Source organism: Anneissia japonica, unplaced genomic scaffold (genome assembly GCF_011630105.1).
Source record: "Anneissia japonica isolate Jap-2015-1 unplaced genomic scaffold, ASM1163010v1 scaffold287825_len194363_cov185, whole genome shotgun sequence".
Lineage (NCBI taxonomy): Eukaryota > Metazoa > Echinodermata > Crinoidea > Comatulida > Comatulidae > Anneissia > Anneissia japonica.
In genome coordinates, this window is record NW_022719018.1 from 69,404 (window position 1) to 85,880 (window position 16,477).

At 34.1% G+C, this 16,477-nt stretch overlaps 1 protein-coding gene across 1 annotated transcript; it reads left to right on the forward strand.

Annotated features, from left to right (window-relative positions):
• Nucleotides 1-1,995: 1,995 nt before the first annotated feature.
• LOC117110700 (ras-related protein Rab-11A-like) lies at nucleotides 1,996-16,081 on the forward strand. The gene is made up of 5 exons (XM_033253468.1): nucleotides 1,996-2,315; nucleotides 5,481-5,676; nucleotides 10,264-10,457; nucleotides 12,414-12,494; nucleotides 12,762-16,081. The coding sequence occupies exons 1-5, from the start codon at nucleotides 2,276-2,278 to the stop codon at nucleotides 12,899-12,901; spliced, it is 651 nt and encodes a 216-aa protein (XP_033109359.1). The 5' UTR covers nucleotides 1,996-2,275; the 3' UTR covers nucleotides 12,902-16,081.
• The last annotated feature ends 396 nt before the right edge of the window (nucleotides 16,082-16,477 follow it).

The window sequence follows — 16,477 nt, forward strand, 5'->3', positions numbered from 1 at the left end:
GCGGGAGGTGGTATTGGTGGTACGGTACGAGAGGTATTAACCACTGATTAGAGGAGAGAACAAACAGGACCATAACGAGAGTGGGCGTAAAGGGAGGTGATCGGGAGTGGTCGCACTAGGGAGGTTAAACTGTAACATATCAGGAAAGAGATTAAACTCTTGCCTGATTACGGTATACCAAATAATACGGTACTGTAATAAATTACCGTGTTTTCATTTGCTACCTCGATATGGGTAATCAGAGAGTTACGGTACCGTACCATGATTGAAACAAAACGTTTTTTTTTTTTTAATTTAATTTGTAATTATTACTATACGCACGTCAACATTCGAGATTTATAGATGACACGGAGTGTGCGCCGGCCCGAGGGAAGGGTTACTACGTTACTCTGTAAATCATAAAAGGAGGGTGTCTTGTATACATTTCATAACTGTATTTTATTTTTTTCACATTACCGATCATTCACTACTATAATCGGGATATTTTTTAACATTTTTATTAATTTGAAGGGGGGATGGGTGGTATCAGACCACTTTGAACCCCCTCTCTGGCTCGCCCCTGCAAGGATTGATCTTTGCATTTGTCACAGAAGACCGTGTTCTTTTGTTTCACATTACCGATCATTTTATGGGGTGGGGGTCAGGAGAAAATTCCCCCACCCCTCTGGCTGCTCGAGCCTGCAAGGTACCTTGATCTTTCTGCTGCATTTAACACAGTAGACCACATGGTGTTTTGTTACAGAGCATACTTACTCCAATTTTGGAGTGTCTGCACCCGCCGCGGTTCGGAGTTTCTGCGTACTACGAAATCAGAGTTTTAGTGGGCGCGGAAATACTCCAATTTCGGAGGTATTAAGGCCTAAAACTATTATTTATTAATTAATGAAACTCACCTTATATAGAGAGAGCAAACAACTACTAATCAAACCTTCCTCCGATTTCCGGGGGTTTCTGTGTATTACGCAAAATTGAAAATTGAAATTTGCGCCCGCCGCCACTGAAATTCCGAAGTTCTTGCGTCGTACTTATACGCAGCAATTCCAAAATTTTGGCGGCGGGCGCAAATACTTAAATTTCGGAGGTTTTGTTGCATCCTAAACTTATTATTAATTAAACAAACTCTCTATGAGAGAGCAACAACTTTCTAATCAACCCTGTACTATAAACCGTGAAGAACTCGGAAATCGGAGTTTCTGCGACGGTAGAGTACTCCAATTTCGGAGGTTTGGTGGCATATAAACCAAGTCAATTCAACTAAACTGCCTGAACTAGTATTTAATTGAAGCGCTCCTTCAGAGAGAACTTCAACTCAACCCCCCGTTTTTTCCGGGAGTTTCCGGGTACGCGGCGGCGGAGACTCCAAAAGAGTTTTTGCGCCCGAAGCAATAATAGTCCAACATGGTCCAACGAGCAAATAATATTAAGCAACCCTCCAATTTCGTTTCTGCGTAGGGCCTACATACAGTGATTGAAGCATAGGCCTATACAAGGTTTTGTTTTTTTGGTTTTTTTTTTTAAATTTAATTTCCATTGACGATTTAGTGAAATGTATATTTTAATATTTATTATACTAGTTAATGGTTTTAATATTTATTATAAATACGTATATGTTAATGTTCGTTTCAGGTTTCTTTTTATGTTAAGCCCGAAAAAATATCATTATACAGTACTTACATTAAACAAAGTCCGAGATATTTCACCTTTTATTTACCGTACACTATGAGACAAATTATTACCTTTGGTTTGGTTAACTGATAACTAATCATATCGCATTACTGGGGTATTTATAGGATTTTATCCTGCATTTCTCACCTAATTACGTGCATTTTATATAGGCCTATAACCTTATAGCGAAATAAAATACAACACACGATCTTATTTAGAATCTGGAGTTATCAACTCGGCCGTGGTAAATTCCATCGATCAATGTTTGTACATCCGGGACAGTATTCCCGTTTCGCTGCGTACAAATTACGTCACTTATATGCGCAGTGAACTAAAGGGGCGTTTGGCTGGACACCGCCATAGCTGTTGGTGAACGTCATCTATTATCTGGCGAATGAATCATAGAAAATATCACGAAATATCTTGAACATCGAAGGTCGAAAAGCTACATTTATATAGTTTTTATTTTAGAAAAGAACTCTTACGAATATATATTTGACAATTTCTTCTTCAGTCAGTTCACCTACTTCTGTTCATTTGTGAAACTAAAGGGTTTTGAATCCGGAAGTTGTAGGTGAAGGAGTTGAAAGCTTTACGTTTTGTCGCTACGATGGGTACCAAAGACGATGAATATGATTATTTATTTAAAGGTAATTCGATAGAATATTATCACTTATTATTTAGGTATCTTTTCTAGTTATCATTTAATTGTTTTGCTGCTTAACAGCGGTATGGTCGCATCACTGGGATGATGATACCTAACCAAGCTAGGCCTAAGCCGGACCGAAGGAGGTTACCACAAATTCCAGGTACGCCAACGGCTAATTGAGGGTGAATTGGTTGTTGGAAATTTCTAAGCTGGCCTAGGTATGGGGCCTAGGCTAAAGTTAAAGATATATATTTATTGCTTAGGTTGTCATTCTGAACCTATAACATTTTCTATAAATAAACTAGACATAGGCAAGGCTAAATGATGATTGTTTACTTGTTGATCATTAAATCACCAATTTTTAAAATGTCTTGGTGGGATATGAATAATGTATGAAATATGAAAATGATTGTCTGAACAGTCATATAATCTAGCCTAGCAAGGCATAGGCCAGAACTAGCCTAGCCCATGTCAACCTAAAGTAAAGCATAGTAGTAGGGCCTAGAGGCTAGGCTAGTCCATGTACACAGGAATTTAAAGTCTCCAGCGAGTCACAGGGTCATCAGAAAACGTCCTACCACCAAGCCAAAATATTTCAGAATCTACATGTAGACCTAACCTAGCCATCCCCTACAATTCATGATATTATTTTAGCACATGGTTTTAGTGCACATATCTGCAATTTCAGTTGTTAACCTTAAGTTAAGCATTTGATGAGATATCACCACGCACAGCAAAATTTAATTTTCTAGGCCTATGTTAAAAAAATATAAGTTCACTGAAGTAGGAACTCAAGAATACAATAATAATATGTGGTTCTAGCCAGACCTGAGCTATGCCCTAAAAAAAATTGCTGTGAACATGGAATCAATGTCACTATAGTTACTTGTATTGGTTGCACTTTTTCCTGGCAAGACATCAATACAATTTTTTTGCAGAAGTCTGCCATGCATCGTTAATTCATAAAATCCGTCGACAGATTTCATGTGGCCAAGCACAGTCATAGATTTCCCCGCACCAGCCCTGCTTTTCACTGTCAGTTCAGTGAGATTGTCTTTCAAAATAGCTACTGTAATAAGAGTAGGGATTTACATACTTCACAGCACCTTTTTGTAATGTGGCTTACTATAACTTGAAGAACCTAAAACTGTAATGGTATGCTAAATTCATAATTTGAAAATAATATGTGACAGATACTGTTGTTAAATCTCATGCCCTGTTTTATTAGGCTGACATACAACCAAAAATGTGCTCCTAGTAGTACAGTACTATCTATCCTTGAGGCCAACTGAGGCGTTGAGTTGTTGAGTTGTATCATTTCATTGCCAGTGTGAGCAGATTTATATTTCAATCCAATAATACATGGAGGTACACCTCCATGAATAATATTATGGCTGAAACATAATTCACCTGAATCTTGTTCAATAAATCAAATAATAAATATGAAAAATAACAGCTACAGCTTCAAGCAGTGATTAAGCTAAATTTAAGAGCATGTTGTATGCTCTGTATCGTTTTTGTTTTGCGGGGCTATGCAGATGCGATTACTATTCATTACATAAGAAATAGGTTTATTTTTTATTATAAATAGGCTGATTTTTTTTATTGCAAATTTGCGGAAAATTATTTTATTATTTCATATAGCTACTACTTAAGTTTACTCAAAATTGCAAAGTACAGTACAGTAGTTACAATTACTATCCATCGATCTAAGTGCAAATGTGTGTTAATGCCATCCACATATAGAGTGAGAGTAAGATGAATAAGATTATTGTAAGAAGTTAACCAGGCATCGGTTTAGAATGGTTTACCCATTATCATGTGATTTGCCAGTTGCCCCAGTAAGTAACTCTGATTTTTTTCCAATGATACATAAAAATTGCAAAAGCTAGAGCCAGAAAGCTGTAGCCTTCAACAATAAAGTTTGCTCTTAAACGGAAGAAGAAGACTTCACAAATTTATAATTGTTTGTGCTAGTGTTATAACTATCTTAGGGGTTATCCCTGTTCATTGTTAAATTCAAATAACCTAAAACTGATGAAATGACTAAAATTATAAAATATTATTTGTTTATCAATTAAATGATATTTGGGTACAGGTTGAAATGGAGTCGTGGGCTAAATTTGTCAAAGCAAAATATGCTTTGCTGGTCCATTTTTAAGTCAACCGGCATTTCTCAAACTCGGACTACTATTAATCATTAGTGGGAACTTTGTGATTCACCGGTATTCTATTGTGTTCCTGACTGATTCATTCTTTATTATCATAATCTAGCACTCATTTGCTCATTTCTTCCCCTTTCTGCATTTCCTGATTGATTCAGAATATCAACTGAAGCGTGTAACAGAGTAGATATATTTTGGTTTTGGAGGAAAATCTAGCCACAATGATCAGTGGGTGTGCCACTGCCAACAATGCTTTAAAATTACAGTACTAGATTCAGCTGATCATTTCATTGAAGGTTAATGTGGCAAAAAAAAAATGTTTACTGTATATTGGCAATTCATTATGTGGTTATCATAAGTAGCAGCTATATCCATGTTGGTTCTGAAAGGAATACAGTACAGTATATTCAGTTGGTGACATGTTGGAGGTGTGTCTCTAAAATTTACAACCGAAAAGCAAGAGTCACTAATATTCATAACCTTCAATGAGTATCCCTGAAGTACTACAGGAATAAGAATCTCTACATTACAGATAGCTTTAAACAACGCATTTGCATTTTCCTTTATTTGAAGCCAACCACATACTAAACGAAAAGTATTTACTGTAGGTACCATAAAATCCAAACAACGATACATTTACATAGGCCCTAATCTTTTTTTTTTCTGTGTACAGTACCATTAAGAATTGGAAATTCAGAAAAAAGATTACGAGACATAAATTGATGAATCATGAAGAAGCTTTTAACTCTATACTTTGTTGATTACTGTCAGAAGGAATTCTAATAACTAAATGCACCAACCAAACTGGCAATTTTTGTCCCCACATGAGTGTGCCAGTATCCTCAAGACAGCGTACTGTCAATTAGGATCGTGTTCTTTATCTGATATCAATCTTGGTTTTTGTTGAAATATACTCTAGCCTTTTGATTTTATTCTTTGGTTCAACTTCATTTATTTTGAATCCAAAACTGAAATTTTAAATGTTTTATTCCTTCCACTAGTTGTTCTCATTGGTGATTCTGGCGTAGGAAAAAGTAATCTTCTGTCACGCTTTACAAGGAATGAATTTAACCTGGAGAGCAAGAGTACAATTGGCGTGGAGTTCGCCACTAGGAGCATTCAGGTTGATGGCAAAACGATAAAAGCACAAATCTGGGACACGGCTGGCCAGGAAAGGTATCGAGCTATCACAAGCGCGTAAGTTTATTTACTTTTTATTATCTGTTGTATTCAATTATGGTTCTTAAAATGTACTATTAACATTTAATTAATCTTGTTATCGTCGTGAATAATGGACTGTTTATTTCAACCATTATATGGTATAATAGGACTTTACAATAATAAAAACCATTAACTTGAATATGTGTATAAACATAATACTACTAAACCTAACATTAAATTTTGAATTACAGTTTTGCATATTTTCATATCCGCATAAAATGGCATAACATTTCACGGTTTTAGTTGGAGATGGCTGGTGTTGCTGTCCTACCTGTAGATATGATTACCACCATATTACGGAAAAACTATATTCCAAAATGATAACATGAAGGGGAGCATGATAACATATGATTAGCAAACACTGCTATATTGTCAAACATTTTAAATGTAATCTGATACTATTTCCATTTAAATGCAGCCACTCTACCAGTTGGTTTTGTGATTTTATTTTAGAACTTCCTTGTTGAAACCTCAATGATTCTACACAGAGGAATTAAATTAAACTAAACTATGTGTAGTTCATTTTTTTTTTTTTTTTTTTTTTAATTTTTGGATTCAGATCTGTAACTGATTCTCATTGTTTTGCATAATAAATACCAACGGTGTTTAACAAGATCTATTTTATACAAATAAGAAAGTGAGAGTGTGTTCTTGAGTACAACTCAAATTTTCAAAAAAGTTATAGGCAAATATTTTCCAAAATGCATTCAAGGTACTAGAATTCATCATCCTTTCAGAAACAGAATTTGCTTTTCTCCTTACTGGCTCACTGTCAGTTGGCCTCAATTTAACCCCAGTTATTGAGTTGGTTATAGTATATGAAGATGCATTCTGACAGGTCTGTTGAATAATATGTTTCATGTCTGTGTCACCTTTGTTGCTGGAGGCTGGACTTAAAGAAGCCAACATTAAATTTGTGTTAGTTTTGCCAGAGAATACTTTTCTCAGAAAAGTGATCAAATTAAATATGATTGAAAGTTGTTCAGTGTGTATTATTATTGATACATTTATATCTTGTGCTTATGAAATACTATTATTCACTGGCCTGGAAAATGGAATTGTTATAAATTTCCAAGTTAATTAAGAATTTTAAAAAGTAAATTATCTGTATTGAGTTTACTTTTTTATTCATAACTTTTATTAACTTAGTGACAAGTTTTAAATGTAAAAATGTAGAAAGCAGTGATGTACAGTATGACCCTAGCAGTAAACTTGTATGTTATATACAGTAATGGCCCGTTTATACAACACGCTTTAACACTGCTTAGCAGCAATGTGTGTTGTATAAATGGAATAGGGATTCCGTGTGATTACAAACACCTGGTTAAAAGGCTACTTCAAAAAATCCCCAAATTTGTCCGTGTTCGGACGTAAACTCAAATACATGTGTAATCTAATAATAGCCTTGGGGATAATTCCGACGGCCGTTCGGACGAGTAGAATAAGAACCGGTAAAACCAGTAACTTCTCGTATGTCTTTCCTTCAACCAAGGTCAGACACAAGTTTTTTAGCAATATTTTTGTTGTTACTGTTTAAAACTATACATAATCTAGCCTTAACTTCATTTGGAGCTTCAAGTGATTTCTTCACTGGTAACAAAACTTTATTACATTCGGCACATGTCCGCCGCTAGTCAAACGCCATGTTGTTGTAGACTGTAAAACAACTCTTTAAGTTGTTGTAACAAAACTAATTTAAAAGTAGGTATAAAATTATTTTTCTGTTATTGAAATACAAATTACATTTAATTATAATTTTCAAGTTTTTAAAGCAGTAATACTCACTTAACAAATAATAAACTATAATTTAGAAATACAACATTTGAACGAATACAGGGACGTATGTAAAAATGTCGCTCCTCGCTCGCTGGCCTACCGTAAAAAACTTTTTTTTGTTGTAAGTTTAAACATCATTTTTCTTGTGTTTTGCTAAAGTTCTTACTATTAAAATATTTTTAATGCTTTTAAATATTATTTAAGTTATTTTCATAAGGAGTTAAAGTATTATGAGAAAATGGGAACGGGATTGAACGATAGGAATTTTACTCTGGCCCGGTGCCTGGAGGCAGCGGTAATTGAAATATCCACTAAAAAAGATGGGTTTTTGGGACAGATGTTTTTCTTAATTTTTTATGGCTAGAGACAAAATTTAATTGCCACACGTGGCCTCTCAGTTGGAAGTACCCAGTAAAGCTTTACTCGTCCGAACGGGCCCTTCGGTGGATTGGGATTTCTACTTGTGCCTGCAGGCAACATCAAGTGGTAATTAATCACTGACCAAGTCGAGGTCACCAAGAAGTGTACAGTTTATTATTGAAAAACTTTTCTGCATAGTTTATTCATGGTTTATTGGAGCCTTTAATGCAGAATATCATCAATTGATTAAGATGTTCAAGTTATACCTAAGACGGTAATCTTGAAATTTTGTCAGGATTATAATTTTCATTTGTAAATTGCAGCTCTAACCTGTAAACAAAAGGCAAATTTACTGCAGATGAGTTTATTAATTTCCACTGTTCTAGTGGGAGACCCCTGTATAAGGAATAACTCTACTGTGGTTTTAACAAACAATGGGCTGGACGGAAAGTACAGTTAAGACATGCACTCCTCAGCAATTTAGGATAAAAGCAAATTGTTGATTTGACCACACACCCCACAATGCAACGCTATTTACTAAAACATGGTTTCAAAATTACAAGTATAAATGGGTGTCATTGGTGGAACGGCCTCCAGCGGTAATTAGTGTTCAATGACAAAACACCATAGCTAGGTTCATATGGGATTATAGCCAGATGAAGTAGCTGATCTACTTGCCAAGTTAATTGGATTAAATCCACTAATCACGTTCGATGTTAAGGTTAGAGCGAGATATTTTGACCAAAAATTCGGAAAACACATCATTAGACAGGAAGTACAATCGCATGGTGGGTTGATTTTCGCGCGACTAGTTTATGCTAGATCGAGACATAGGCGTAAGCTAGGCCTAGGTCTCGGCGGTTGATTAGACTGGCCGAGGAGTCCAGCTGGAGGGTTTACACTGGGTTTTCCCCCAAGTATTTCGTTTAGCGCGTGGTAGTTATTACATTGGCCGACCCCTTGCCCGTCCCATGAATAAAAACGTCTCTCACAGCCTTGTGGTCTGCTCTTAGATTTTTCAACTTTGTCACAACAATTGCCGATGTTATGCTATTGTGGCCTGAGTCCCGCATTCTCTCTGTTATCCTTTCGTGGACACCAGCCTTCTGACGATACAATTTATCTTCAACTTTTTCGGCGATTTCTGGCTCTCTCCAGATATCTATTAAATCGCATTCCTGCGCTTCGTCCAGAGATGGCGTTTTTTTACTGACTTTTCGGCCATCATTTGCAAAATAAGACTTGTTGAAATTAAAGTACACAGATCAGGGAGACTGCGTCAATTCTGAATGGTGTTTATGACAGTAACTAAAAAACGCGCTAACCAGCAAGAATGGAAGGTCACTTTGCTTCAATTTGATTGGTGTATTCGTGACCTGCGGCCACCCGCTGTTTAATTGTTTACTGGCTTTAGGCTGGATTAAGAAGTTAGTCGACATAAATTTACTCGACGGGCTTAGTCGAGTTGTGGCCTTCATCTCGCCATACTTGAGCGGTCATACTCAAACTTATGGCGAGATCTTCTAGCTCATCGACTAAAATTATCTAGCCATAGTTGGATATGAACGGGGCTCATGTTCAATCCAACAGTGTAGTATCAACACAGCCCTAGTCCAACTGTGCTTGTACATTATCCAATTTTTTCATTAAATGTTAAAAAATTAATCTTCACACTTGTACCTCAAGTTAATGCAATTAAGAATTCAGGTCTCCTTATTAAGGAGGCACGATAGTATTAACAATAAAAACCGACACAGTGGTATTCTCAGGGCTATAGCATACTGTACAGTACTGACACATATGCTTATTCTAAAATAGTCTTCTATAGGTTAAGTAAATGAGGTCATCAGATGCTGCAAATGTACAGCCAATTATATACCATGGAAAGAAGGATGTTTACATTTCAATAGGTGTTGCTGGATGGATAGTCTCAAAATTTATTATTGTTGTTATTAAAGTATAATAAATTTGCAAGAATGCCATTCTGAATTTCCAGTGTCTAGTGTGATGGATACAGTATCTTCTTCCTCATGTGACTATAGAATAGATTGATGCAACATCGATTTTGATGAGCAATTGAAAACAGTTGCTATTACCTTTCATGAATTATGCTACAGTGTATTATGTGTGGAGAGTTTATGAGACAAAGCATTTTAATAGATGCCAATGGCATGAATTCAAAACTCTTATATTATAGTAGTTTAATATTATTAGTGGTGTTAAAATTACTGGGTTTTTTTTTTCATCAATATTATGGAGTAACTTCAGATGCCATAAAATGTTGGTTATTGAAATGAACATTATTATTATTAGCCCCTACTGATATTTCATTGTTTTGACAACTATGTTGGAAAAAAATAGAATAGCCCTGTGGATAAACATGCATAATGATAACCGATTTTTTTGATTTGTTTATTTTCTTTGTAGATACTACCGGGGAGCAGTCGGAGCCTTACTTGTATACGATATAGCCAAACATCTAACGTATGAAAATGTGGAGCGGTGGTTAAAAGAACTACGAGACCATGCAGACAACAATATTGTTATAATGCTAGTAGGTAACAAGAGCGACTTGCGACATCTACGTGCAGTACCCACAGATGAAGCTAGAAGCTTTGCAGGTAGGTTTCAACCTAATAATTTTTTATTTTATTTATTTTCATTTTGTTATTCAGCTGGCAGTCACAGCTCAGGAGTTACATTAGCAGGATATCCACTGTCGCCAGGCAGGCATACAGCGCTCCTTGTTTGTTATTTTTGGTACTGAATTGTTTGGAATTATGTGCAACTTATTGTTAAAGTATTTTGCAAATCAGTTGAAGTCAAAATGTAGTCAATAAAGATTGCTATTGTTATGCAGTAGTTATTATTCAAAGTGCAATAAGTGCACTGTCAGGGTTTAATTGTTATTGGCTTTCTGTTAACAACAACTAACCCAGGAAAGTTAGATATTTCTTCCTTATTCTAAATTATTATTATTATATTATTGTTAGTGGTTTTTTAATTCTTTTAAATTTTTATTCCCAACTTACTTGAACTACTGTGCTGTTAATACTCGGATTTGTCAGGATAGCAATGGGCTAAGTTTTCACCAAGTGCATGTTAAAAGCAGAAGTCTATGCATTTTTTAGAATAAAAAAAAAGAAGAAAAAAGAATATGTAATAAAAAAACAGACTTTTGTAGCTAATTTAAAGCCCTGGCCAGTCTGCCAAATTTTATTTGAAAAAATATGGTCATGATGACATCACATCATGATTATAGGCATATCATGAATAATATGGGCAAACACCAGTTTTTTTGTAATAGAAAATTTAATAATCTGGATCATGACAGAGCTTAAGAATTCCTTATATCCCTCTTGACAGTTGTGTGTAAATACTAATATTTTAATGTGTGAATATAAACAAATGCGTAAATACAACAAAATGTACAACAATATTCCATCCTCAGCATATGGTTTGATTACAAACATTGCTGCGAACATGTACGATGACTCAAACATAAATGATGATGAGGCAAATGGAATATTAATTCATTTAATTAATTGATTACAGTAAGGTGTAATATATTAAAACTAATTTACTATAGTTTCTGTATGTGATGTATGCATGATGCTGAATAGAGTTATCTTTAGACTAAGTAATTTATATGCAGTAGGGGCCTACTTGGGTTTACAAACTAATTTCCATGTATTTTAATTAATATAATTTATGCTAATTATATGCCGTTCTCTAACATGTTGAATGCTACTAGTAATGCACTGATTTTGTCACATACATCAAGCTGTACAATAATTATCGCTTAGTATTCAACTTTGGTGCAGATACTTTAGGAAAGATTATAGAGTTGAAAAAACCTATTACAGTATCAAAAATGTTTGTATGTTACTTCTAGATGAGTACAGTACATTAGCTTGTAATTTACTATACAGAAAAAGGAATATTGCTGTTTATAATATTTGTAGGGCACCATCAGTTAGACTTTGTACTTCAGATTTCCTAGCATTGCTACTACATTATACTGTACGTATAATTTGGCTAGTGTCTTAAGGACAAACCTTGTAATGGGCCATCAAATAACATTCATGAATTGAAAAATAAAGAGACTAATGTGTTCTCCATAGTTTTAACAGCATCAAGAACATTGTTTTGTCTTTTTGTAATACCTACAGTCACTTAACTCATTTTCTCATGAATTCTTGAAATGGAAGAAAATCAATTTTAGTTGGCAGTGGATGTCATTACAGAGTTCAAGCAGGGTTCACCTGGGTGGTAGTAACATTTCTAATTGTTTTTCTACACGTACTGCATGTTCCTTCCTCTCGAAGACAATCAGTGTACGGTAGAATTAACTGCCACTCTGTTAAAATACTTTCCTTTACTGTTTGATAGTCCTTCATGTTATCTGTTCCTTTTAGCATACAGTACAGTTGATTGTCCCCATTTCAAAGTCATGGATTCTTGTTAAAATTAATTGATTGAATACTGTTTTATTCCTAATGTTTTAATTCTACAAAATAATGGTTTGATGGAATTTTTCCTTTAATAATGGTTTGGGTTCCTTTTTTTTCTTTCAGAAAAGAATCAATTGTCTTTTATTGAGACCTCAGCTTTGGATTCAACAAATGTGGAACAGGCCTTTCATCAAATCTTAACAGGTGATTTAAAAAAAAAAAAATTTATAATTTAAAAAAAAAGTTTTGTTTGGTCAACTTTGTATTAATAACGTCTATTATGATTATTGACATGTCTAGATTAATCCACGTATCTTTACAGAATATAAATATCCTCAGATACCAATTCTCTGATTTGCAGGGGTACTGTACTGTAGCTTTTATATATTTATATGTACCCGTGACAATAGAGTGTAATTGATTTATTCAACACTTTGTTAACAGTATTGATGGTGATTATTTTCGTTGCAGATATCTACAAGATTGTATCACAAAAGAACATCCGTGATGGCGGAAATGGAGACGGATCACCTACTGATAACGTGGAACCTATAAAAATACCCCCTACACAACCATATGAACCTAAGAAAAGACCATGCTGTCAATCATAAGCTTTTCTGTCATTAAATCCGATCACGTCAACTTATCGACCGTGCAACAGAATCTTGCACTACAATAGATCATGCGAGACTCGCATCTTAATACCACTTTTTTGCAAACTGTAAAGAGATAGGAAGACATTTGTTGTATTTCATAAGGAGAGGAACATATCCAGATAAATTTGTATATAGTATATGGGTTTGGTACTGAAGTGGAAATGTCCCGTGTCAACCTGGCTGTATCGCCGTGCACTTGCACAGCAAGTATGAGATTTAAGGGACAGACCAACAAGTATCAATTTCTAATTTGGATATTTAGAACCATGGCAAAGGAATTATCAACATAAGAAAGAACAAGGGTTTACCATCACCGAAGGCTTCAGTTTGTGACATGATTCTTTATCATCGTCATCATCATTGTTATTATTACTGTATTATTATTGATATTGTTGCTTTTATCATTATTATTTTTATTATTGTTGTTGTTGAAATTATTATTAATATTATCATTATTATTGCTATCGTTCCTTTATGGTATACTTGCTGCCCACACTACTGTCAGCAATCTGCAGTGTGATAACCAAATTCTTACAATCATTATTTGCTAATGATTGTTATACTAATATTAAGGAAATAATAGAATAATAATAATATTAATAATTTTTATTGTTTTTTATATTGGTTTGTTTATAAATAATGGTTTTGATCATGGCACAATACTATCGATTTGACCTGTACAACTTCAAAAGGCAACTGCTCGTTTGAAATGTTCAGGTCAAAAATGATAGTTTTTTGTTCAAGTCTTTTAGTTTTTGTTATGGTGGTTACTATACTTGGTTAAGAACCAGGTCGAACGTGTTGTATGATAGAAATAAGATTATTTCCTCAACTAGCACAGTATTGCTAATAGGCTTTCAAGCAACCTATTCATTTCATCATCATGATGTTGGTTGGTAAATTTTGTTTTGATTTTGTATTAGGAAAAAAAAAGCAACATAGCATTTTAAACCACCTTTTAATTATTTCATTTCTACAATCAAATATTTCTATCTAGCCTTGATTCTTATTAATTGAAAGTTTAACATTTTGATAAAGAGTGTTTTTAACTTGCTTCATTTATTAAATTTAATTGGCCAGCCCATGGGTTTCTACTGTTGTGTTTTTCCTCACTGTATTAATAATATGATGTGATAATGCAATAACTAATTTCCACTACCCTTTCCTTAACAAAACAACCCCAAATCCTAAAGTGGCAGGCATTACTAGCAAACATTTATGGGGCTTAAACTGTTTATTTTAGGCAAGACTGTATAAATTATTATTTTTTATTTTTTTTATAAATAGTCTACTCCTTATTTTCAACTCTTTGAAGTGTATAGCCAGGCATACATTATCAGAATTTTGTCAGATGAGTTGGAAGTTACAATGGATGATTTCCTGCTGAGCAGTCTCAGAGTATGAGCTGTGTAGATGCACTAATTTCTCAAGTAAATACAAATGTTATTGTGATTTCCAATGTGGTGTGTAAATGTTTGTAGACACAATGTTTTCATAATTGTTTACAATGTTGAGAATTTGTGCAAACTAGCTGTTGCGAGACGAGACCAGCTCTTATCACTTTGGGAATATTAGCATAGTTACTTGTAAGCTTTAAAGTGCTGTAAATTCAAAGTAAATGTGCACATTAAATAAATTTTGCCCTGTGTAAGCATTGTGCGGACACTCGTCTGAAGTACAGTAAAGCCCATGTGTATTTTTTTTTATGTATTGTCAATTTACTTTAGAGGGAAGTCTGAACAAATCATGCAACAATGCTCTGACATACATCTGATATTGTGTATCTGGCTTCAGGTGTCCTATGATATTAGGTATCTGGTATTTATGCACCGGCAGTAAATAAATCTAACTACTGTACATTACATGAAACAATTGGAAACATTTGTTTTTCAGAACTAGATGTTGATGGTAGATAGGGGGAACCTTTCACAGTGAGTAATAAAATTACTATTCCAAAATGAATTAAATGCATAGTCTGTATTCTGTATTTCATATCTATAAGCGTCACTGATTCGGAATTCATACATTTGATCATGTGGGCAAGGCTAACGCACCAAGATCTGTGTATGTGTGTGTGTGTGGTCCTTAAAAAATGCTTTAAATTATATCATTCCTAGGATTATAATTTGTCACCATTTAAAGGATGTTTTTTAAAAGTTGACATCACACCATATTATGTTAACATCAATATCATGATTTGTTATAAGGACCAAATACAGTTGAATGTTTATGAAAGAATGGTTTAAGTAAAAGTCAGTCCACTTGCAATTATTAACAAGTTATATATTGTTATAATTCTGAGTTCTAAGCCCAGTTAATGCTGGTGTGTTTATTTTATTTGTATTATTTCTTCTGCCTATTTCTATATTTCTTATTCATAATGAAACAAATAGTTTGCCATTGTACGCAACTATTACCATCATCAAAATGAGTAATAAAAACCTGTTTTATTGACTAGTAAATGTATTACTCCTTTACAATTCAGGAATGAATTTTTAATTTGTTAAACAGAGTGTGTTGTTCCAGTCCATGCAGCGTGCATGTCCTTTGTTTATGATGAAATTCCATCGACAACTCTTGTAGGGTCTTTTATCCTAATGCATTCAAATTGATGAGTTTTGTATGATAAACTTTAAATTTTTACTCAGCTTGGGAGTTATTCCAACTGATGAATGAATTTATGTACATGCGTGCTAAATGATATTAAGTAAAAATGCTGAAGAAGTACAGTATACACTTATTCCAGAATTCACAATTATGTCTACAGACGGTGGGCTTTTTCAATTAATCAAATTGTCTCGGAATAAATAAATATATTTTTGTTGTGAAAATGAAACAAATTCATGTCTTATCCATGATGTTTTTTGTACATATACTACATGGAAGAGTCTATTGTTTACAGGAGGGGTTTCATTTTACTCATGAGCTATTCCATTATTAACAGAGGGTGGATTTACTATTAAGATACTGTTTTTGCATATGTTAATCTGTGAATTCAAAGCGTATATAACCTATATTCAATGTAGAGACCTTTGAAAATATTAGTAAAAAATAATTACTGAAATTGATTTCTAATTTCATGAATGAACAGCATACATATGTTTCAGTTAAATAAATTGAAGTAGCTTCAAGGAATGTCAGGTGTTTATTTGTTTTCATTAACAGTAGCAAATATTTATTACAAATTTATAATAAGTATTTATAAAATATTGTTTTAAACGTTTTCATGGCAAATAAACAATAGTTAGTCAATATTTGCAGTACAGAATATGGATATTGTGGGGAAAATATTGAGCTTACAGTATCGGGACATCTCATAGATTGTTTTTTCTAGTGGACGTTGTAACTTTCGGATCTAAAGTCAACTTAATTTTTTGCTTGTTTGCCAAATATGAATTTATGGGGAGAAGTGAAAGAGGCTATCCTGATTTCCAGGGATTGTGGGAAGACTAGTGCATGTAAATGTGTGCGTCTTTCTTGTGGTGAATGTGTGAAGTACATAACCTAGATCGGCTAGTGCATACCTCTGCC

Coding starts and splice junctions, on each gene's coding strand:
- LOC117110700 (XM_033253468.1), top strand. CDS start 2,276: ATGGGTACCAAAGACGATGAATATGATTATTTATTTAAAG. Junction 10,458..12,413: donor TGAAGCTAGAAGCTTTGCAG/GTAGGTTTCAAC, acceptor TTTTTCTTTCAG/AAAAGAATCAATTGTCTTTT. Junction 12,495..12,761: donor CTTTCATCAAATCTTAACAG/GTGATTTAAAAA, acceptor TTTTCGTTGCAG/ATATCTACAAGATTGTATCA.